Raw genomic sequence first — 24,480 nt, 5'->3', positions numbered from 1 at the left:
CTCTGCTTTGTTCTTCGGATGCATTTGTCCAATGTGTTTTTTTTGTGTGTTTTCATTGTAGTTAAATAATGTTTAAGCTGCAGCTCCTCCAAAGCCAACCAACTGCTGCTAACTGTTGATAGAAGACCTATAAAAAGGTGTTTAGCACTGTGGTTTATATATTTTTTACTATCGCTGCTTTTATACGTTCAACTTTAATGCGACTGCAAGAGTGCTTGTTCAACACATTCACCGAGAGGCAGCTGCGCGGCTGATAGCACCGCCCTCCTCCTCCTCCTCCTCCTCCGACGACACAGCAGCCACGCAAGGTCAAACCTGTTTATGTTTTCTCACCCAAATCCATCTGAATTGCTAACAAACCAGCCCACGAGCTGGAAAAATTAAGAATAGCCGCATTAATATTCATAAGAAATTACCACAGCTGAAGAAAATAAATATCAATCCACGCGTAATTGGCATGCTGCGGGATAATTGGCGAAGCTGTCTCAGATGAGTGTCTGCTGGTGAATGAAACGCAGCCGAGGAGCTGCAGACCGAGGCCCGTGTTCAACATCTCGACGTGGTGTGATGTTCACAATGTTATTCTTTCAGATGCAAAACCACTGCTTTTTTTTTTTCCCCCCTCATCCATTATCCATCCGGTGCAGAGACACACGCAGCAAACCTTTCATGAGCTTATTGCAGTTCAGAAGTGGGAGAAGAGTCGACACTGTTACAGCTGAAACCATTCACAGAAAACTCAAATATTGGAAATAAGTGTAATGCTATGGCGAAAGACCCATATGCATCTCTTTTTGTGATCACTGACTGTCTGTATAGTAAATATACGGCATCCGTTCTGTGACCAAGGTGCTGTCCAAGTATTAATTTCATGATATCACAGTTTTTGGTGCATTTCTCAGATCAGAACTGAAATTCTCAAAACTACTTGTTCAGTCTTCACATCATTGTGTCACATCAACAAAGTACTTTCTCGTTTCTCTGAACAAGTTCTAAAAGCTCTGGTACATCCATGCAAATGATTATGTACAACTCTCTGCTGTTTCCTACATCATCAGCTGCTCATGTCATGTAGATCAGAATGCATTACAGTGGGTCTCTGTTGAATAGTCTCACCTCCCACAACATTTAGGCTCATCGCACAAGTCTTTACATGCAAAATGGTTGAACAAGTTGTCATAATATGTCAAGCATATTTCTATTAGACTTACATCTGTCCTGAATTGGTAAAGTGCTCCAAGGTGAATCTTGACTTTCTCTAATGAAGGGAAATGTGTGTAGCATCACATAGATCAACCAATGATCAACCAGTTTTCTGAAGTAGCTCAAAGGTGCATCAAGGAAGTAAGTGTATAGTAAGACTGCACTGTAACTCCTACAACACTGCATGTACAGTTTTCCCAAAGGAGACTGTCCTCTGTTTACATTTCTACTTTGGTTTTTGTCTCTGTGCTATGCAGTGCTGTCTTTTCCTTTCTGTACCACAACGACATGGTCTGTCACAAGTTACAGTACAAACAGTAAAAGCGTAAATGCGAATCTTATCCAGTCTCTCGCACATACACTAAGGTGTAACTCACAGTTTACAGTAACTGTCATCAGAACTTTAGCCATAGTTTACATCAGAACATCCCTCCAGAGTGCACTGTTATACTGACAACATGACTAAACAATATGACTGTCTTATCTGTACACACTGACACAAGGACTCGTCATTCTGATGCCACTGACATGTTCATTGACAGATATTTACTTGGAGAGACAAACTGAGGATTTTGAGCGAGTAACTGCCTTTTGCAGGTATTCCATGGTGTTTCGCTATTCGTACGAATTGTTCTGAGAAATACACTTAATGTTTTGCAAATGTCGAGGATGATTCGAAAAATGTACCAAAGCGACTGAGAAGAACTGTAATAGAACTAAGTGAGATGGACACTACTCTGCATCACCAGAGCAAACTCCTCCTGGATGTAAAAAAAAGCAATTTTGTTGGTTTAAAAACTTGAAAAATGTGCAATAATCTGCTACAAAAGAAAGAAATACAACACTAAAAGGATTACAAGCACATTATTTGGTGAGCCAATCAGATTCTAGATAAACATTTCTAGCAAAAATCTAAAACAGGTGCTGCTTCCTGCTTCAAATGGACAATTTGATGACGTTTTCTGGTCATGTTGAATGTTAAAATTAATCTCCTGTATTATTTGGCTAAAATAAGTCATTTGATTACATCACTTCAGGTTCTGGGAACAAGTCCCTTTTACTACTTTGTGGCATTTAAAACATGATCTATCAAATAAATAATCAACGGATGAAACATTAATGGAAATAATTGTTCACTGCAGCTCTAGAAGTTATCATCTGATCATTATACGACTCGGCCAGAAGTCAATAAATGCTAAAACTGAGTTATTGCTCAGCCCGCAGACGACAGTGCCGCTTGTTGTTCCGTTGCTGCTATACCCACAGCGTTTGTTTTGTTTACTTTATGCGTCTAATAACCGCTAATCATGCGACTATAATTCCTGCAATGTCACGTTATGTTTTATGACGGAGCTAAAGACTGATTCCATCAAATGCTACACGTAAAGCAATCCATCTAAACGTCCCGCCACGTGAGTTCCTGGAGTGTTTGCACATAGTATCAGGGGAATAAAACCGGCATGGGAACCAGGGATGTGTCGAGACGTCACCGAACCCACATTTGAGTTTCAAAGATCTCAGGTGCAGATTCAGCTATCATGTTCTCACTATCACCTGAAGCTTCTTCTCTCACATCAGCCTGACACTGTTGTCACGATGGAGGCCTGCAGAGGTTCCAGCAGAAACCAACTTTATCTACAGAGCAGATGGGAAACAGATGCATTCTGTCAGTCAGAATAGGAATAAGTGATAAGAAAAAAGAGGAGGGGTGGGGGGAAAGGAAGGTGAAATCAATACTGCACTCTGTCTCTTTGTCCCATCCTGACTGAACTCTGAGCACTGTAAACAGTTGGGGGACGCTGCTTCATCATGTGACAGACACAAGCAGAGGAAAAAAAAAAGCTTCACAGCCAATCCCTGCTGACTCAAAAGGCAGAACAGACACAAGACAGACCAAAAAAACCAGCACACATCCCCACCGATCTGCACGTCCACCACAGTTGTGCACACATAAACACACGGAGCTCGAATGCCGAAGCAGAAAGTAGTGACACGAGTGCACTTTCTCAGGCTGCAACATTTTGACTATTCAAGTGGGGCGGGCGAACCGATCGAACCGGCCGGTGCCCTCAGTCACATCCCTGAGAGGGATCGTGTTGTGCTGGCCTTGTGCTTTTTTTTTTTTTTTTTTTAATGCACCGCAATACAGACCGGCCTCATCGCACCTGATGGAGCAAAACTGGATGCGGCCGGGGGGGGAGAGACAGTCGTGGGAACTCCCTCTCCCTTACGCCCCCACACACAGACGGAAGGGGTAGACATCCTGGTAACCATGGCAACCCCATCCACCTCCTTTCACACGGTGACATCACAGGTGATGCACGATGATGACAACCCTCACCCCTCCACATTCGGGAAGGAAAAAAAAAATGCTCACCCAAACCAAAAGCTGAAGAGGTGAAGAGGCCACAGGTGGACGGGCTGGATGATGATGAGGATGATGATGATGATGGAGGAGAGGACTAAGAATAGAACCTCCTGCCTCCGAGAAAAGAGACAAGAGAGAAGGAGAGAGAGAGGAGAAAGAGAAAGAGAAGGGAGCTTTTTATTCCTTCTCGCTCGCCACCGGAACCAAAAGCCATATGTGAGCAACACACTGTGCGAGTGCGTGAGTGAGTGAGTGAGGGAGGGAGGCTGGGGTGGGAGAGAGAAAGACAGATGGAGGCAGATAGATGAAGACAAACAGATAAATCAAAAAATAAAGCGAGGGAGGGGGAAGGAGGGGACGTCCACTCACGAGATTGCTGGTTGTAACCTATATAACATAAGCTGCTGGTGACAGGATGCTGCTGGAACCTACATCACACCAGAATGGATGTAAGAGGAAAATCCACAGCAGCTAATCACAAACACTTTCCATTCAAGCAAAGGGGGAACTTAAACTCCCCTGTCTGTATAATAGTGTCTGGGGAAGTGCATTTGAAACGAGCTCAGGGCTGCAAATGAGCTGCAAATGAGCCGCCAGTATATCAAATCTAATTCAGGCTGCTGTGACTCCCATGTCTAGCCTCAGACACATGCGACAGCAGTAATGAGGAACAAAAGGCAATGTGCATTTCCTTAAGTACATGCCAGAGAGACTACTGAGGCAGTAGGGAAGTTGTAGACACCCAGGCTGTGCAGCAGACAGACTACTGAGGGCAGCAGCTTCTGCCACCACAATAGAGAAGTTGTAGAGCACCCAGGCTGCACTACAACTTCTCCAAGGATGATGATGGTGGTGGGGGGGGTGAAGCTGTGCAGCAGTGGCAGCTCCTGGTCCGGCCACGGAGCTCCTGAAAGCCCAACAGCTGTGTCCAGCTGCGCTCACAAGGAGACACTAGGCGCTTTGTTTCCTCCTCCAGGAGCCGTGGAGCAACATAGTTCCACAAAAAAACGAAAAAAGAAAAAAAAAAAGGTGACCGGCCTGTAGTCTCGGTCAGCTCCCCCCCTGGTCCTCAACCTCCTCTTCTGTTTGAGTGTTCCTCCAAAGAAAAAAACCCAAATCGGCCTTTTACATAGAGCAGCAGCAGCAGCGGGACAGGGTGGCACAAGCAACCAGGATGTGTGGAAAATTTGAAAATGCGCCGCTGAGCCAACGCATGTCCAAGCTCATTCCGGCTCAAACGGTGAGATAAAGCCGCGTTTTTTCTCTTGTGTGTTGCACCGCTGCGGAGCTTCACCAAAACACGGACAGATGCGAAAAAGCTCCGGTGTGCAGGAAGCAAAGAGCGCCGGGGAATCACGGTGCACACTCAGGAAACAACAACAACAAAAGAGTCACCAAAAAGACACAAGCTGCGTCCTTACGAGCAGCTTTTCCGCCGGTGGTCAAAACGGCACCTCTGGGACACGGTTAGGAGATTCAATGTGGCGTCTGGGTACTTACTCAGAGGAACCGGTGCGGCTCGGTCCACCGGAGGATCGCCCCTCGCTCGGTCTTCTTCCGTGTGTGTCGGGCGGGATCTGCGCTATGGAGACTGGAGAGCGCAGAGCGGCGAGGACGGAGCGTAAACTGTGGCTTGCGTCATTTCACCAGGATGCCACTATTTGCGCGCAGCAATGCAGCCATCTTGCTGAGGAGCGGAGCCCCACAGCAGACCCACCAATCACCGGCGGCTTAACCAGGAGCCAGCAGTGACAGGGAGCCACCCGGAGGAACATCTAGTGCGTGGGGGTCACTTGGTTTTAAAAAGGAGCCAAATGTGGGGAAAAACCTCCCACCTGACCCCCCCTCGCAATCAGCTGGAGGATTTTTGGCACATTAACTTCAGGATGTTTAATTAATGCCATGTAAAATTTTACCATAATTATTTTTAATTATAGGCCCTTTAAGTCCAGAGGGGTGGGTGGCTTTTTAAATTAAATAAAATGTTCTTGCTTTATTTTTTTAATTCCAATTAAATTTTATATTCACTCCATGTATCACAACCTAAAGCCAAAAAAATAAAAATAAATTCCATGACTAACTTGGAGCATCATTTTCATGGGATATGTCATAGTTTTAGTAGAAAAAAAATGCACCCAGTCTGTGATCTGTTAAAAAAAAGTACATTTTGAGTGAACTTTTTCACTTAGTTTCAGTTCCAGGCCCTTGAAGCCCTTGGCCCTCACATTATGCGCCTTTATAAGTAATAAGTAAAGAGGACTGACACATAAACTCTGAAAAATCAGAACATAAAAACACATTAGAGCTTCAGATCAGTTCTAGATCCACTCCAAGTGTCACAATCTAAAGCCCAAATCTCTCTCTCTTTTTTTTTATGATCAACTTTGAGTGTCATTTTCATGGAATATATATCGTAGGTGTAATAGGAAAAAATGCACCAGTAAATGCACAATATCTTCATTCATCAGAGAAAACTTGCAACAACAAAAAAACTAAGTTAGTTTTAGTTACAGGCCCTTGAAGCCTGTGGTCCTTACATTACGAGCCTTCATACAGTTGGAACCAGAAGTCTACATACACTGTATAAAAAGACACAAAACCTATTTTTTCCTCACTGTCTGACATTAAATCAGACTAAACTTTTCCTGTGTTACGTCAGTCAGGATTGCCAAAATTATTTCTATTTGCTAAATGCCAGAATAATGAGAGAGAGAATTCTTTAGAGATTTTTTTCTTCAAAGTCAGACATTTACATACATGAAGATTACTGTGGCTTCAAACTGTTTGGAAAAGCCCAGATGATGATGTCATGGCTTTAGAAGCTTTTGATGTAAATATCTGAGTTAGTTGGGGCAAATTTAGTCACATTTAATGTCAGATAGTGAGAAAAATTAAAGGTTATGTGTCTTTTTATACAGTGTGTGTAAACTTCTGGTTTCAACTACAGAAGATTGACACACAAACTCTGGAAAATCATTCAAACACATCAGAGCTTCAAATCAGTTGTACATCCACTCCAGGTGTCACAATCGAAAGCAAAAACTCATTATTGTTCAGCACATTATTTTTTTTATAACCAACGTAGACCATCAGAATCATGGGATGTATTATAGTCTCAAGAGCAAAACTGCACCGTTTTAATGTCTGTCATATGGAGTAATAGAAACAAGCTGCGGTACCCTGGATATATTTTCTGTTTTCTGATAATTCACTGGAGAAAACTTCAAAAAAGTGCATTTTGGGTAAGATGTCCTGTTAGTTTCAGCACCAGCCCCATGAAGCCCTTCATCTGCTGCATTTCTGAGCCTTCCTAAGTTTATAAATCAGATGTGAAAAACACATTTTAATTCTGACAAGAACTACACCCAAATTCAACTTTACATCCATTCCTGGTGTCACAATCTAAAGCCGAAATCTTATATTTGTTCTTTTTTTATCTGTCATCAACTCCGAGCATCAAAACCATGCCATATATCATAATTTCAGAAGCAAAGCTGCATCAGTTTAATGTCTGGTGATATAGATAATAGAAACCAGCTTCGGCAGCCTGGATGTGTTTTCTGTTTTTTAATAATTCACAGGAAAAAACTTTTTTTTAAAAAGGCAATCCGGGGAAAAGTAGGTTCAGCTAAAAGCCCTGGCAACCCTTTTTGCATTTTTGATCATAGCTTCATTTACAAGATAGCAGGAATGATTTTAATTATTCAGCTTTCCTTTTATTTATATATTTCATTACTTTCTGAAATTCGATTCACATTTTTCACATCTTTTATCATTTCTCCCTTTTTTTAAAAATATATTTTCCCTTTTTGCTTTACTAACTTTGACACATCCTGCCGATGGAGGTTCCTCATCCCATTTGTTCATCAAACTCACTTTTAATGTCACTTTAAAAATGAATAAATAACCAACCACTTAAGGATGTACATTTACTCATATACTCAGAACCATTACTTGTATTTAGGTTAAATTTTATGCTACTTCATACATAATTTTTGAGATATGACATCGAAGGAAATTATGTTCACCAAAGTTAGAAGAAACAGATTCTCCTCTACAATCAAAGGTATTTTATTTAGCAGTCTTGACTGTCTTTAATAGTTTAGGCATCTTTAGTAGGCAGGAGAGAGGACTGACTTTAAACCCTGAGCTCAAGATGAAGAAAAATTCAAGCAAATTTCATTAAGTTTCCTCAGTTTGAATTTAGCTTGAACGCAGAAATTTTGAGTTCAAATTGAACAAAATATTAAGTTGATGCAACATGAATCCTTCAAAATAATGTTTGTAACTTAAAAAGGTTATTCTGAACCGGTAAATTAAATTATTTTTCTTGAGATCATGCATTTGATCAACTGGTAGATGTAGCTTAATTACTTTTCAGAGTGTATTTATAATCCACATTTATCTCATATCTGTGTTCACTGTTAACTTGCAGGTTAAGATTGATGAACTCAACAGAATCAAGTGTAGTAAAGTTAGTTCCACCTCTAATAGCTGTAACTAAAACGCTCCTTACATGTTTCTATTCTGCCCAATGACAAGTTCTGCTGAAAATCTTTTGAACTTTTTTCTTAAGTAACAAGCAAATACAAGACTTTTATTTGCAAGAGCATATTTCCACTAGATATTCTTTAACCGCTGCTTTAATCACTTTGACACTAATGCTAGGGTGCATGCTGAGAATTTCCCAATTACAGATCTGTCATCTCGACTCCAGTGATTTGATGTGGGTGTCCGCCCACAGCTTTTTTAGAAATGTCTGTCGGAAAAGAAGCGATTTCAAAATCTTCGCCTTCCACTCAAATATTTCGCTTTTGTTCGGAGGAGTCAACATGTGTTTAGCATTTCCTTGAGAGATTCACAGACATGACATGTGCTGAATAATCTATGAGTGTTTTTTTTGTTTGTTTGTTTTATCAGAACAAAATGGTTTTTACACTGAAGGCCTACAGAACAACAGGAAACTTAAGCTGGATTCAACCAACGCCTAAATATCCACGTGTAAATCTGCCGCATTTACACCTTTTCTTACATTTTACATCCATTTTTGCAACATTTAAATTAAACTCAAAGAATCGAGGCAACATTCCCAGTTTTCCCTCTAAATTTTTATTTAATTTCATTCTTTCAATTTATTGGCTTATTTCTGCTTCTTTCAGCCAGTCAGCAGCTCCAGCAGACAGGTCATACACAGCGCCCTCCTGTGGCGGCCCGTGGGTGTGTGATCCACCCCATCACTGCTGAGGGTGTGTCTGCTCCACCCTCTGTGGTCCAGAGGCTGTTTTTTTTTTTTTTTTTTTGTGGGGGGGAGAACCAGAACCTGAGCGAACAGCGCTATATTATTTGAGTCAATATATCTTGACAAATACATATTTACATCGACACACGACTTCATATATCCTCCAGAGAGATTCCGTTTGGTGTTGGGTTTGTCTGCCATAAAGCCATAAAAAGATCCTGCAGCATTATTCATCACCAATCGCCTCCTGTAATGAAGTCCTTAATTCTCATCAATGTGTACATGTGATTAGGCCCAAGACCAGCAAAACAGTATCATCACAAACAATCATCACATTTAAACAAAGTGAATTGGTCGATGGATTAACTGGTGAGAAAGTAGCTGTTGAACCAGCATTCGATTGAGTAAAAGTAGTCAGAAATGCATAGAGAGAACAGTTTGAGAAGTAATTTGGACAGAAAAGTGAGATGCAGTTACAGACAGTCTGGTCCATGTCATTCATTAGAGTTTGTTATGACACATAAACAGAAAAATGTATGAGAACATGAGGTAAGAACCCTGGTCTCTCACCCATCATCTACCTAAACAGGACTCCTTTGTGGTCCAGAGATACAGTATGCGGGCTGCCTTGGCACATGGTACCATTCACAGAGGGCAAGAGAAGAAACTGTTACGAGAGACATCTTCCCAGCTTCCTTTGAGTCCATCAGACTGAGGCTGGCGACGTGAAGAGTCCCTCCCTCCAGGTCTCTCCTCACGGCGGGATCAAACCAGTCACAGGGCACGAGGTGCCTGACTACTGTCAGAGCTCATCCTTCTCCATCTGCTGGAACGCCTCCAAGTCTTCCCGCCAATCAGCCAGCAGCTCATCCACCGACTGGCTGCCTGAGTCTGTGTCGGCCTCGGGCTCCTCTCTCTTCTCTGAGTCTCTGTCCTCTTTAAGCTGAGCTGAATCAGCCTCAGCCTCTGTGGGACTAACTTCTTCTTTTAGTGGGCTAACGTCCTCTGCAGGACTAGTGTCTTCATCCACAGGACTGACTTCTTCCTCTGCAGGAGTGACTTCCTCAGCGGCAGATTCATCTAGCTCCACCGTGCTCATTTGTGATTGGGTGACTGGTTCGAATGAGGTCGGCGTTGTTGCCTCGGTCAAGCAGTCCTCCTCTGCTTCTTGCACATCCACACCTGAAAAGGAAGTCGGGGCGTGAGAACGGCGCTACACAAAAACATGTACAAGGGACACATGCACTAATCCATACATGCCTCCTGGCAACCCATCCTTGGTCAAAAATAGAACCGTTTTCATCGAGAGGCTGTTAACTCTAACAGCATGATGCTGATCGTGAGTCATGTTTCCCTCAGGATAAAACCTCTCTCACATAGCTGCACAACCAAATTGAGAGTCAACTGAGAAAAAGGAATTTGGCAAAACTGTGAATTTTGCACAAATCTGGGAAGACGTTTTGCGTTTGATCTGTTATTGTTTCTAAAAATACAGCTGCTGCTTCTTTGAAGTGTGGACTGTAAATGTGTTGTTATCCAGCTGAGAGGAAGCATCCAGAATTGCTGTGATGAGAACAGCAACCTGTAACATCAAGGTTTGCACAGTTCAGGTAGAGATGGGCACTGACTGTCTGGTCTGTCTGGTGTCATGGCGGTTTTGTGGTTAAACAAACTGGGTATTAATCAATGGATCTGTGCTCCAGTGTGTGTTTCAGCGAAAAGAGGGAAAAGCAGATGCTTTGATTTCTAGCAGCTGTTATGCAGCTGTCCTGCACCTACAGCCCGCTCATGTCTCATAGCAAGTGTCACTGTCTCGGCTTCTTCGCATTAGTTAAGAAAACTTGCAATCGCTGCTGTTCACTCAAAATCTAGACAGAGCAAAATATAAATTACAAGTGGAACTTTTTTCCAAGAACCCATGTAACTTCCCGGCTGTGATCTAGTCCTGCTACACTGTCTAGCCTTGCCACAGTGACAAACGACCTAAAAAGCTATCATGCCTCGAGCTTTTTTGGGGGGGGAAATAGCAAATGACACAATCCTGTGACTGCACTAAGCTTTTCTATCAAACTCCAACAGAATTCAGTGGTTAGAAGGCAGAGTGCGAGAGAGAGAGAGAGAGAGAGAGAGAGAGAGGGATGGAGAGATACGAGCATTACCATAAGGAGGGGAAACAGGGATTAAGGCGAGGAAAAGGATGAAAAACGTGGGCATAACAGACGAAGAAAGAAGGAAAAGAAGAGCGTACTTACTGCCCTCAATCAGGCTTCCAGGAAGAGGTTTACCTTTGAATATGGCTGCTGCTCATCCAAAGGGGAGAGGGTTATGGAGGAAAAAGAAAAAAAAAAAAGGAGAGAAACCAAGAAAGAGAGGAGAGAAAGGTACCGTTACAGGGAATAGAGGGATTTGGCTAATGAGGAAAAAGAGGAAAAAGAATGAGGATGCAATATTGATAAGGCTGTAAACCTCCGCCATGCCCCATTATACCCACAGCTGGTGGGTGGTTTCGGAATGAGTCACAAGCTCTGAGACTTCAAATAGTGCCTGAATCCCTACACCTCATCTTTATTTTATGGAGCCGAGCATGTAATGAGGCTCAGTCAGCGGAGAGATATAAGTACAGCGATGTGATCAATCTCATGAAGGGAGATAAGTGAAACAAAGAAGAGGGAGGTGGGCGTTGTGAGGGGTTAATGTCGCACCTCTGTCTCTGGCTTTGTCGCTCAGCAGCACCTCCACCTCTCTGTACTCCTTCAGCGCCTCCAGTAGGATGTTGCCCTCCTTGTGGAACAAAAAGAGGAGCGGCAAGGTGATGTCATCCGTGCTGCGTCCGTCGCCGGCCATCTGAAACAGGGGAGCCGTGTCGCTGCTGCTGCCCTCGTTATCATCTGGAAGGGAGCAAAAGAAGATGAACTGTAGTCACTTCTGTTTTCAGATTATTGCTTTTATGCCTCCATGTCGGCATTATGTTTTCCGATTATCCTTCCGTCCGTCCCTTTTCTGTCCATCTCTTGAACCCCTGGAGAGAATTTCTTCAAATTAGGCACAAAGTTGACTCAGGCAGAAGGATGCACTGATTTAATTTTGCTGGTCAAAGGGTCAAAGGTGATGTGACCTCACGTCCATCTCCTTCTTGGGAGCACAACAAATCAGGGAATGTCTCGAGGGAATTTCATTACATGTGGCACAAACATCCACTTGGGCTCAAGGATGGACTAATTAGATTTCGGTGGTCAAAGGTCACTGTGACCTCACGAAACACACAGTAATTCAAAAACGTATGCACTAATTATGACAAAATGTGTGTGTCCAATAGGATGAAACGATCAAGTAGTGACATGTTGTGTCTCAGAGGTCAACATGGACCGACGTGGACGTAAACTGCAACTAAACTGTCTGACGGAGGGCAAAGAGGTAATTCTTGTTATTTCATTAGCGTTTTGTTTACTAGAGTGAAACAAATATCTTTTTGGTTGTGGACAGTTCTTTAGAAATGGAGCTGGGAATTAGCATTTTAAACAAATACAGAAAAATAATGAAATAGAAAGATAATTGGAGAATTTATTGTCTACGCTAGCATGTACTGCACAGGAATCTGTAACTTTAATGACACAAGCAACACATGTAACTATGATTTATTATTATTAATCTCACAAAAGTTCTGCTTCAGTGGAGCAGTGGTTAGCACTGTTGCCTAGCAGCCAGAAGGTTGCTGGTTCACGTCCCAGTGAGGACACCCAGGATCTTTCTGCGTGGAATTTGCATGTTCTCCCCGTGCAGCGTGGGTTCTCTACGGGTTCTCTGGCTTCCTCCCACACAGTCCAAAAACATGTTGAGGGTAATTGGTGATTCTAAATTGTCCGTAGGTGTGAATGTGAGTGTGCTTGGTTGTCTGTCTCTAAGTGTAGCCCTGTGATAGACTGGTGACCTGTCCAGGGTGTCCCCTGCCTTCACCCTAAGTCAAATGGGATAGACTCCAACCCCCCACAACCCTAGTGAGGATTAAGCGGTGTATAGATAATGGATGGATGGAAGTTCTGCTTAATTGTAACACAATAATATAGTGGGCAGGACCACACTGGACTTGCTGTCTTCAAGATAATCCAGTTATCAAATACTAATCTTGTCACTGAGTAGTCATCTTCCGTCTTGCTGCATGAACTCACCGATAACTATGCCTCCAATGGCGCCAGCTTTCTGGATGTGTCGGGCTTTTTCTGCAAACATACACTGACCCCTTTGGAGCAGAGCAATGTGACCCTGGATGTATTCCGCATTGGTGATTTCGGTACAGCCGCTGTAGGGTTCGGCCACGGTGACAAAGCCTCGTACCTGTGCACAGGAGGAAAAAGTGAAGGAACACACTAATTTTATGTTGTACAGCACTGCTGTCTCAGCCCAGATGTTCCGCGTTAAACCGAGCACTCGTATTTCCATCTGTCCTTCAGAAAATGTTCCTGGAGAGGAAGTGCCCTCTCAAAAACACAAGGCAAAACTGAGTGTCTCTCTCAGGAAAAACAAACAGGAGCACAGTGAAGTGCCCATTTCTAACCTGGAAGCTTGGCAAAGCTACAAAACCCACTCACCCCTGTGGAACTTTTGGACAGGTCTGTGCCAAACTGTGCTGGGCCGGCGGTCAGCACCACCCTGCCAAAGAATGGATGCGAGACGATCTGAATGGCTCTGGGAGGCAGCTGCTCTTTCTGCTGCTGGCTCGACAGCTCCATCATCTCCTGCATGAAACGAACGCCATCCTCTGCTGCTACTGCACTCACCGCCTAGGTGTAGGTGTAACAGAGTGGGAGAGAGCATTTTAAATGAAAGTGGAAAGAAACCAAAAAGAACATATTGTTGGGATAAAAATATAGAAGCCAGTTTGCCAAAATGAAGGCACCATCAGCACCACCATGTTGTTATGCTTGTTTTACATGTAAAAAATAGCAGAGATGCACAAGCTGTGTTCTGAAGACATTTGCTGCACACTGAAAAATAAATACCCTCCATTTTAAAAGGCAGTTTGTCCACATTAGTTCTAGAGGTATCATTACGTGTAAGAGATTGCTTTGTAATGACTGCTAGTAAAAAGTAATGTGCTGCATCAAACGCTACCTTGTTATACCAAAAGTAGCACACTATCAAGAAAGTGAGCTACCTCAGCACTGGATTCTGTGTTTTTCAATCACAATCCTCTACTTGGTTGTGCATCCTTGCTGCTGAATTGTTTACCTGAGTAGCATGCTGGACCAGCTGCACCCTGCCGTCTTTCAGGTGGATGAGACTGACTCCCATCCTCCTCAGCAGCTCCAGATGTTCAGGGTTGTTTGCCATGAAGTCCTGAGCCCTCAGGGGAGGACGGCCCATACCAGGTTCCCTGAAAGAAGGCAGAGGAGAAGAAAAGCAAGGAATTAAAATCACATGGGATACAGCAAATACTGAGAATATATAACCAGCAAAGTCTATATATACATACTATGTGTACATACCTGTAAGGGGCAGGACGTGGGCAGCTCTTGTCTACGGCACTTCGGATCGGTTCTCTCAAGTTCCGAGGGAAGGCGGGGTCAGGAAACAGCAGGCGAGTGTTGGGACACGTCCAATCGAAGTTAGAGTCGTCCAGCTCCTCCTCCGACTGAGGTATCAGGAGAAACGACAGGTTTGAGTAAATCAAACACATTGGTGACTTTTAGTTGTAGTGAAATCGTATCATTACCGTTCTGTTTGAGGGAATGGATGAGGAGTGAGGGGCTGTGGAGAGGGACAGGGGCAGCAGGTGAGCCTCAGTTGTGAAGACGTAGTCCTCCACGTCGAACGGTAGGTCGTCCGCCTCAGCAAACAGCAGGAACAGGTATTTAAACATCTCAGCCAGGAAGAAAGAGTCCATTCTGGGAAAAAAAAGACAAGATGTGTAAAAATGTGGGACACTTTTTTGTACACTGGACTGCTTTTAAAATCCATACGACCATTCTATATAGTATGTGAGAAAAAGATTCACTGTGTTCCAATACGGACTGTGTCAGATGTAGCACGCCAAAAATGTTCCGCTTAATCAGGTCGGACTTTGAAGTATGCACGCTTTTATGGCCAATCTGACCCAAAATCCTCTGCGCAGCTACATCGCGTACATCACTGAGTCGTATGCGAGAGCCGCAGAGACAGATGACAGCTCATTTCACACTGCAGACTGCAATGGTCAAAGTTTAGAGCGCATCACTATGATGAAGTGGTGTGTCCACATCGTATGCATACTGCATGAGACACCACGTACTTTGTGAGGGCAGCTGTAGTTCGTACTTAGTGTAAAAAAGTATGCAATTTTGAACACAGCCCTGGTGTAGGCTATGTATTTCTTTCTTTTTAAGTATTTTTGCCTCTACTTGGGGACAGCTGAAGAGAGGCAGGAAAGCTGCAGGGGGAGAGGGAGAGAGAGGATGACATGCAGCAAAAGCCTCAGGCTGGAACTGAGCCTGAGGCGCTGCATTAAGGACTCAGCTTTACTACACACCACTCCACTCCATACTTGACAATGAATTCACTTAACGCTGTTCACCTTTTAACATTCCTGCCATGTCATCTTTACTAGCAACTCTAAAATGTCAGTTTGCAGTTTTGTGATAATTCTTTAAACAGCTAGATTTTAATAATCCCTGCGTTAAACAGTATACGCATGTCATATGGGATTATTACCTCCTATTTCACCCTTGAATGTCAACATATAACTATCAGACTAGTTAGAAGTCTTTGCTGTGTTTCATATCACACCATTATCTTAAATCTACTGCTATGTAAAGCATGTCTAAACACTCCAAATAATCCAGAGTCTTTATCTACGGACCGGTCTTCATGGCTTCCTGTGCGTACGTCCTTCATCGCAGCGAAGCCACAGGGAACACGAGCAAAGCGATTGAGGTTGTCCAGGATGGTGCGACCTGCCTCCAGGTAGTAAGGGTCCCCTGTGGCCTGGGAGAACGAGAGAACAAAAGTGTTATCCTGACAAAAGTACAGCACATGAACTGGGAACAAAAGCTTGGCTGAGGTCAGGTCAAACATGAGAGATGATGCTCCTTCAAAGGTTTTAACAAATTACAAACACTCATGCTGGAGGCTGCTTAATTACTGCAGAAATGAAGACAGTGTTTGTAAGAGATTCTGGTGCACTTTTTTTTAGTCAAAAATCACAAACTGCAAGTTAAAAATATTGAGCTTATACTGCTGCATGATAGCAGACACTTACCTCGACACTGTGGCGGTGAAAAGAGATTGCGTGCATTATGTCAGACTACTTGATAAATTACCTTGTAAAGGAAATAGGTGCTCTCTGCAAACTCAGGCCTCAGGGGATGTTGGGCCCAGTGTACCCTGAAATCAGTAGTGAAGGCCTGGGGAAGGACAGAGAAGGACAAAGGGGTCAGCACACCCGCCCCAAGTGTTGCTAGGGAGATGAAGTTAAAATGCAGCTGTGTTGCATGAAATACAAGTGTGTTCATTTACAAACAGTTCTGGTTGGCAACACAAGCCATATGCGGTTATTTAACTCTATGGTCAAATGGTGCTGAGTCATTTTTTATTTTTTTGTTGTGAGGCAGATTACCTCTGGGAGGAAGTTGTGTTTTTTGGTCACTTGGTACAACATCTCATGAGTCTCGATGGCAGGACGGATGTCTCCCTTCAACACCTGCACGAACACGTTATGTACAAGATTATTCGAAATGGCAAAAGTGTCTGTAAAGATAGTAAATGCTTCAATTGGCATCATCTAATCTAACCTGCAGTCCGGGGAAAAAGGCCAGCAGAGAGTCCATCCAGGTGCGAGCGGGGAGCAGAGGTTTGTGGATGTGGACGTCGAGCAACAGAGGGGGCTGGCTAATGTACTTCATTATGGATGCATAGTGCTAAATGGGGCATATAAAACGGACATATTGAGGATATGACATTCTTAAGGTAAGGGTAGGAAAAATGGAACAAGCAGTGTTAGACACGCTGTGAATTAAATGAGTGTGAAGATGTTAAAAAAAAATTTTTAAAAAAAGCCCCTGAAAACTTGCCTTCAAACCTCCAGGAGTAATTTTTTTATAATAATAAACACTCACGACAAAGAAAAAAACTAATTTCTGTGTTATTTCCTATGATATTAACACTGGAAAATACAGAGATTGTCTGACCTGACTGGACAAAACAACCAAAACTGCATTTTTTCAGTCAAAGCAATCTTGACATCTCCATAAAATATGTTCATGTACAATCTTATCTCTCTCATGTGAAGAAGCTTGGGCCTTTAAAACATGTTGAGAAAAAGTATTTAGCTAAGAAAAACACTACATTAACATCTGCCTCTTCAGTGAAGAGCTGAACTGAAGTGCACAATCCACAAATATGTGCTGGTGTATTGCTGCTTTATGCAGTAGACGCTGTTGTGACAAATGCTATTATGCACACAGAGAGGCATCAAATTACTCTGGCAAATGTGCGTGCATGTGTGCATGTGTGTGTCCTCACAATATTGAATCGCTGCAGAAAGAGGTCGTCTCCCAAGAGGATGTAGGCCTTTAGCAGGTATTCATAGTACGAGTCAATTCCTGCTCCTACTCCACTGTCTGGAAACAAACACAATAATCCATCACTTCATAAGACGGCAAAAATCAGAGGACAAACAAGTGTTCTGTTCGCACTCATGCCGCCGCTGTACAAACAAACGCCCCTCCCGCCCAAACACAAAGCTCGTACTCCTATACTCACAGTTTCTTCACCCATGTTGTTCTTTCTTTAACAGACACTTCCCCAGTTTCATCTCTTAATCTGCTCTGTTCTGTCACTCAGTCACAGCAATACCCCACCAGGGACTCCTCCCTCTCACCTCTTCGGACCCACTCCCCAGAGTGGATGTTGATAGTGGTTCCCACCAGATTGCTGTTCCTCTGCCTCTTCTCCCACAGAAAATCCAGAGCTCTCCGGGCATGGGCCTGTGTGTGCGAGGAAGGGTGCAGTATTGATTAACAAAGTAAAAATCAATCTGCAGTAGCTCTCCACTGTTTGAATGATTACAGTGATTGACTCAGTGCTTGTTCAGCAGTCTGCTGCTGCCAGGAAATGAACCAGTCCCAGCTCAAGCAAAAAAAAATCTAAATCTAACTTTTTCTTAACACAATTTCCCCATCCTTTGGTATGTCCACTTTACGAAAACACATTTATTTTTACATAAGAGCCAGGCTGATCAACAAGCAGACATGATGTCCTGGTCGAGCTTATTTTAAACTTCATTATTTTGCCATGAGGGGGCTTTTTGCACAGAACACATTTTGACATGTTGAGGCAGCTAAAGTACAGAAATACATGATGAATAAAGAATGTCAGAATCCCATTTAACCGCTTCATTGTCAGGGTCCTGGTGCTGTGCATGATGTCTCACTTAAATGGAACAAATTCCCAGTTTACATTATGACTAACACCTGTGCTTTGTGAAAAAAAGCTGCTTTTAAACTCAAAATTTTCAAGCAAGCTCAGAAATAACTGCTGCTTCAACTAACAAAGACCGAAAACTAGGATGCAGATCTAACAAAAAAAAAAAACAACTGCAAGGCATTATATTTTAACACAATGATTCCAGGTTGACATCAGTGTACAAAAACATGATGACAAGCAGCAATTTTGACATCTGCTTAAACCTGTTGTAACTAGTAGGTCACTCAGAGACCACTTTCTCCACCAAAAGTAATGTTTTTATCCTCGACAAGTTGACTGATTAGCAGGATCTGCACCACAATGTCATGAATTCTTCCTCAGGCTATGCTCCATCTTTTAGCCAAGCTACATTAAATCCAGCTGGGTAGCTTTTGAGTAAACAGACAAAGAGCAGCGATCACCTCAGCATCTCACCTAACAACACACTATTACAGCACCGCACAATAGAGAGACAACTAAATGATTTGCCACAAAAAGTGAAAACTGGTTTCTCTGACTATTATCTATAACTCTTTGTCCACGAGACTTGAATGCTGCTGGGAAACTTGGCCATCAAGTCTGATTTATCGGCCATCTGTACACCTAATCCGTCATCTGTTCGTGATTTGAGCAGTGTAAAGTTTTTAAAAAGTAAAACAAGCAAAAACTGAATCAGGTTTCACTGAATACATGGCAGATACAGTGCGCACACATCATCAGACAACAGGCTGGTTTCACAAAATAAAGCATCTGCAACTTGATCTCAAAGGAAACCTGAGCTACTTGTTGTGTGGGTTTTCAGTGCTGACGTGTCTGTTCAAATATCTGAAGGCGTTCAAACCGCTCAGCGGCTCTTTGACGGTGGCGAAGAAAACAAGCATCAGAAACGTCACAGTATACCTGCAGACACGTGGCAGTGACTCATTTAAGTGTTGCAGAATCAGCTGATGTCAAAAGTATTACCTTATTTCAGTTAAAAGATGACATCATAGCTTAGAATTATGGCAAAAAATACAATGCTGTCTTAGCTGGAACGCTTTACAGAACGTTAAATGAGTCATGAGAGGATGTGATTATACGACAGCGACGTGTCACCTCAAACACAGGGTCCCCGGTGAAGCGACTTAAGGCGGCAAACTCCAGGATGATGGTTCCCGCGCAGGCCGTGCAGGTGTCCGTTTCTGTGCCCGTCCTCGTCTCGGGACCCCTGACGCCATATTTCAAGTTCACCTGTCGATCGGACAAAAAAAAAAAATCGAGTGTCACATTTTGTTCAGGAGAGCCTGTGCATGGGGACTAGTCAGCCACGAAAATGTCTGCATCTGAAAGCTGTGACAGCTGCGAGCGGAGCAGCGAGGCAGAAAATGGAAATATGTAGTCGTGATGTGAGAAAATGCCCCGAGCCAATGTAGATATCAGTTCTTCATATATTGTGGAAGCATGTAAATAAGCTCAAATGTTTCTTTTGTATCACGCATATGATTAAATGTATTAAATATAGATTAGGTTTGAAAAAAAGTGTTCTGTCTAAAGGGTAAGTTTGGACATTTTTCATCATACAGGCTTGGACTGATTCCTGGAATTACATCACATATGACCCTAGTTTCAACCAACACATGTCCATATGTAAATCGTCACGCCTCGTCTGTATATGTGGGAGGCGTGGACAATCTTTATTCTATTCATATTTTTTGTACTTTTGTATTTCATGTCTCACTTCTTTTATGCCTCTTTTGCATGTAGTTGCTGCAACATGTACATTTCCCCAGTGAGGGAGCAATAAAATCTATCTAATCTCCTATTTTTAATAACTGCTACAACAGCTATGGGAGCAGTTACTATCCTCCGATCATGACAACAGCTTTTTTATGCGGTGCTACCCATTAAAAGGAAATTAAATGTGCATGTAGTTGCCCACACCAAAAAAAAGAAATTACAAAACCACTTTACAATATGCATGTCTACTTGTGTGTGTCTGTCTCACCCTGGGATAAGGCAGGCCGCTGCTGGTGTTGAAGGCGGGCAGCAGTCGGAGTCCCAGGTCTTTGGCCATGTGCAGGAGCTCGTCCTGGTACCACTGCATGTGTTGACCTCCCTCCTTCAGCATCACGGCCATGGAGTGACCTCCCAGCAGACCACTGAGTACACACACCGTTAAACCATCAAGTGTTTTGTCTAGTTCAGCTGCTCTGTTTACTGCTTGTCGGTAAAAGTGTTGTACTTGAAGCGTGACAGTGCCTGAGCAGTTTATTGCTTAACAGTAACTGCGTGTCGACAATCCAATCTCACCCAAGGACTCGAATGTTGGTTTCGAAGACCGACACAACGATGTCATTGTCCAGCCTCACGTCGGACAGGACTCTCCTCACCGCAGCCTCAAACTCGGTCGTCTTGTTTAAAAGCTGCCAGGGAGGAACGGTGACATATCTGCCTCAATTATATGCAGTTTCACAGTTTAAAAGTGAAATAAAGTACACTCAGAAAAATGCTCTCATGAATATTTAATAAAGGACCTTGTTCATTTTTAACTAGTAACACTGGGATTTTTCTTGACATTCTACAGTATCAGTGACTCACACAGTCATAAAACGTCATTATTATGCAGAAGATCGTGGATCATTTACTTGTGCAGCGTGTATAATACATTCATGCTATTTTATTGTTACTGTAAGACAACTAAATGTCAAAAATAGGCAGAAGTGATACTCACCACTAAAGTATCCAGGGTGTCTATGAGGGTGAGAGAAAACCTAGTAAAGAGAAAATAACTGTTTACCAGACATGTTGGTTGCTACGACATTATTATTCATACTGACAATTCCAATTTGGCACGAAAAGAAAAGAATGAAAAGTTAATGCTCAGATTGATTCCTGCAGCACCATTAAGGCAGGGACCAAATCAGCAATTCACCACCTCAGACAAATAGTAAGAATCAGTCTTGTGTTCAAATAAGTTGAGGAGAAACTCTAGTCACGCCTTCATCTCATGGGCAGTCTGTAGCTCTCGGCCTGTATTCCCAAAAAGACTCTTGGAAGACTTTGACTCACTGCTGTCGAACAAGAATCAAGACGACTGAGCAAAATACTGCTGCTTCAATCGTTTACACTGCAGTTAAGCTACTCAAAGAACAGATCGGATCTTTTATATTTAGAGTACAATCCAAAACAGCTGCACACAAAAGGAACCATTTTTCTTATTATCTCAAATAACCCCAACTTTCATAATCCATCCATCCATCATCTATACACCGCTTCATCCTCACTAGGGTCATGGGGGGCTGGAGTCTATCCCAGCTGACTCAGGGTGAAGGCAGGTACACCTGGACAGGTCACCAGTCTATCACAGGGCTACACTTAGAGACAGACAACCAAGCACACTCACATTCACACCTACAGACAATTTACAATCACCAATTAACCTCAACATGGTGGAGAGAACCCACGCTGCACGGGGAGAACATGCAAACTCCACGCAGAAAGATCCCAGTGCTTCCACCGGGACGCGAACCGGTGACCTTCTTGCTGTGAGGCAACAGTGTTAACCAACTGCACCACCCTGCAGCCCCACTTTTAAATCTAAATTCTACATATTTTTGTGCTCCTGTGTTTTTAATTTACCATTTTTGCTGCTGCACTGTTAGTTCCTGTTGTTGTTACAGCTCACTACAGCACTGTAACTGCACTACAGCTGAATTTCTTATCGACTGATATCCTTAACTACTTGTCTTTTACTTTATTTTTTATCATTTAAAGTCTCATTTCATTCTGTCTGTGTTTCAATGTTGTTCTAACGCTGTTCTTTGTGTATGATAAGAACTCTCAAACCAACTCTGTGCAATAGACAAAGCCGCCTCGCCTTGTGCCTCAAACAGAATGTGCTAAAATGATTTGAAATAACGATGCTTCTGTAGCAATTATTATTATTTAGATGAAGCAATCTGACATGTGCAGGCAACGCCAGCGTCATAATGTGGGTGTAAATAATCTTCGTTGTGATTTCTCCATTACTATGTTAGATGTGGAGGAACAAAGGCAGCTTGATACTCACTTGCCAAGTGCATCATCTATGTCTCCTCGGCTGGGCTCAAGTCCTCGTACTCGTCCTCTGCACGTTAGCGGCATCAGCTCATCTGCTGGATATGCATGGTCCTGGGAAACACACAGATACACATTCTGTTTTTATCTGTTCCATAAGAGGCAGTCTGATGAAACCCCTGTAATCTTAAAATGACCAAATATGAGTTATGCAAATTTGAAGGAAGTTGCAAAAAGTCAGCTGGGAAAAAACATGCAAATTAACATCAAATATAACTTATATATAGGTGTATTATTGGCCCCGTAATCGACAGTAAAAACATCACATCACTAAATAATGTGAGCAGCGATAAGCAGCCCATTTTTCTAAATACCAAGAAAGCAGCACAAAGGACAACTTTCATTTCTTAGAGGATTCGTTTCTGCAAAGGTTTCACTTACCATATAATTCTGATATGCATGGTCAAACATCTCGACCACTTGGTTCCTTTGAGGAAAGCACAGAATAAACACGAATCAGCTTTTTCGGATGCTTTTCATACAATCTGAGCGTTTTTCTCCAACTCACCTCAATCTGTGCTTCTCCTCCCTTGTCATGGGCCGTCCGAGGTGGCATAATGCTCCAAGCAGCGTTAATAAAAACAGTACAGGCGGCATTGTGGTGTGTGTGTGAGGGGGGCACGATCGGAGCAATATGCATACAACTACAGTCCAGCTCACAGTCAGTTAGCTGTGCAAATATTTAGTCATTACAACTGCCTTGACCAAACAGCTTACTGTAATAAAAAGCAATCAAGTAATGTACACCTTCCCTTTAATTTAAAACTCTAAGATCATATTTTTTTAAACTAATTTTTCCTATGAGGTTCCAGCTAATCAAGACAATCCTAGCTTGCTGCTCAATTTCACCCACTTACACTCCATCTGTGTTTCACCAAAACAGGACAGATTGTCAGAGTGTTTGCACCCACAGCCAAAACTAAAACTGAACAGTTTGTAGGAATGTTGCTATTTCAAGTACCCAGATATCCAAGTGTCCCTGGCTGAGATGAAGCAGGCAGCATTTGCTCCACGTCCTCTTGTCACACCTGTTTACTTTTCCAAGCTGTCACCTGGATCCACAGCACACAGGACACGTTGACCAGCAAAAGACTCACATTTACGTCTGTTTAGCAGCAAATCCGCCAGAGCCAAACGAATCCAGGGATCTACACATGAAAATTACAACGCTGTTTTAAAAGGAAACCCTGTGCTTTCATCTGTGAAGGCTCAACGCCATCTCCATGACTCCCTGTTCACACTAAATCAAGCAAGTTAGGAGTCCTTGTCGAATTAATGTTTAAATCCCTTCTCCTCGAATCGTTCACTTTCTCCTAACAAACAAGCAAATTAAACCAAACCAGCAACTCTTGAAGCTCCCGTTTCACACCAGCTCCTGTTATCACTCTTGTGTGTGGACTGTAAAGCCTTCTTTCAAAGCATGTGAGTTAATTATTTCCTCCTCTTGACAGCTCTCTTTCGTCAGCCGAGCACTTGTCAGGGTTTAATTAGCCAGTTAGCTAGCTGTGCTAACTAGCCGGGCCGTTAACAACGGGCGAAGCGGGAATACAAGACAAATCGAGAAAAATCGTCTCCATTGTTGAAGAGTGGGCCTGGCCGGGCTATCTTTAACGTCGGTTCGGGTTAAAAAAGCGGAAAATTTCGCCGTGTTTATGCTGTTTAGCTAAGCTAGCTGCCTTCAAAACCAGAAGCCGTAGCGATGAGAAAAAAGCGTCAACAACGTCCGCTTCCTGGTTTGAGGGATAGTTTCCCCGGATCATAGCCTGTCAGGCAGCATTGATAAACATTTCAAATCTACTCTATTGCGGTTAATTTCTTCCTGTAACACTCTTTATATGTAAATTTAACGGAAATATAATCATTTAAAGCCACTGGATGGCTTCATAGTGTATATAAAGTTTGAAAGGCTTCCCTGAAAGTCGGTGCTCAGGAACTAAAAAGTCAAATTGAACCCATCAGTCAACTTCATTCTTGTGTTGCATTTAGACGCCCCTGAAAAAAGCTCGTAAATTACAGAGCTTCTGTAGCCCCTCCTGTTTATCCATACAATTAAAGGCAACAAAGCTTCACTTAGGGTCAAATCAGACACATATATGTTACTGAAACGCCTCAGATTTTGTTCGCAGTTTAAATTTTTAGT

General features: G+C 42.8%; 2 protein-coding genes across 4 annotated transcripts in view; both read right to left on the bottom strand.

The window, feature by feature from the left end:
• Positions 1–5,180, bottom strand: part of LOC103354221 (uncharacterized protein C1orf21 homolog) — a 40,102-nt gene extending 34,922 nt beyond the window's left edge. Inside the window, exons 1-2 of one of the 3 annotated variants that reach the window (XM_008277523.1) lie at positions 5,072–5,180; positions 3,581–3,681 (exon numbers count right to left, since the gene is read on the bottom strand). The gene's annotated coding sequence lies outside the window, so the exon portion shown is untranslated. Of the gene's footprint in view, positions 1–3,580; positions 3,682–3,940; positions 4,572–5,071 lie in introns of those variants that run through there. The other 2 variants (XM_008277524.1, XM_008277522.1) reach the window with 2 other exon arrangements.
• A 3,516-nt stretch (positions 5,181–8,696) lies between these two features.
• On the bottom strand, positions 8,697–24,053 carry edem3 (ER degradation enhancer, mannosidase alpha-like 3). The gene is made up of 20 exons (XM_008277519.1): positions 22,849–24,053; positions 22,722–22,767; positions 22,294–22,394; positions 20,956–20,995; positions 20,535–20,647; positions 20,230–20,383; positions 19,341–19,475; positions 17,662–17,767; positions 17,304–17,401; positions 16,574–16,699; positions 16,399–16,482; positions 16,103–16,186; positions 15,643–15,767; positions 14,521–14,692; positions 14,294–14,439; positions 14,037–14,181; positions 13,397–13,588; positions 12,977–13,142; positions 11,513–11,698; positions 8,697–9,992 (listed from the first exon to the last, which is right to left on the bottom strand). The coding sequence occupies exons 1-20, from the start codon at positions 22,935–22,937 to the stop codon at positions 9,613–9,615; spliced, it is 2,688 nt and encodes an 895-aa protein (XP_008275741.1). The 5' UTR covers positions 22,938–24,053; the 3' UTR covers positions 8,697–9,612.
• Positions 24,054–24,480: the final 427 nt, after the last annotated feature.

The sequence above is a fragment of the Stegastes partitus genome, unplaced genomic scaffold (assembly GCF_000690725.1).
Source record: "Stegastes partitus isolate 25-593 unplaced genomic scaffold, Stegastes_partitus-1.0.2 Scaffold99, whole genome shotgun sequence".
Lineage (NCBI taxonomy): Eukaryota > Metazoa > Chordata > Actinopteri > Pomacentridae > Stegastes > Stegastes partitus.
The sequence above is the reverse complement of the archived record's forward strand: the minus strand, read 5'-3'. Positions and strand labels throughout refer to the sequence as shown.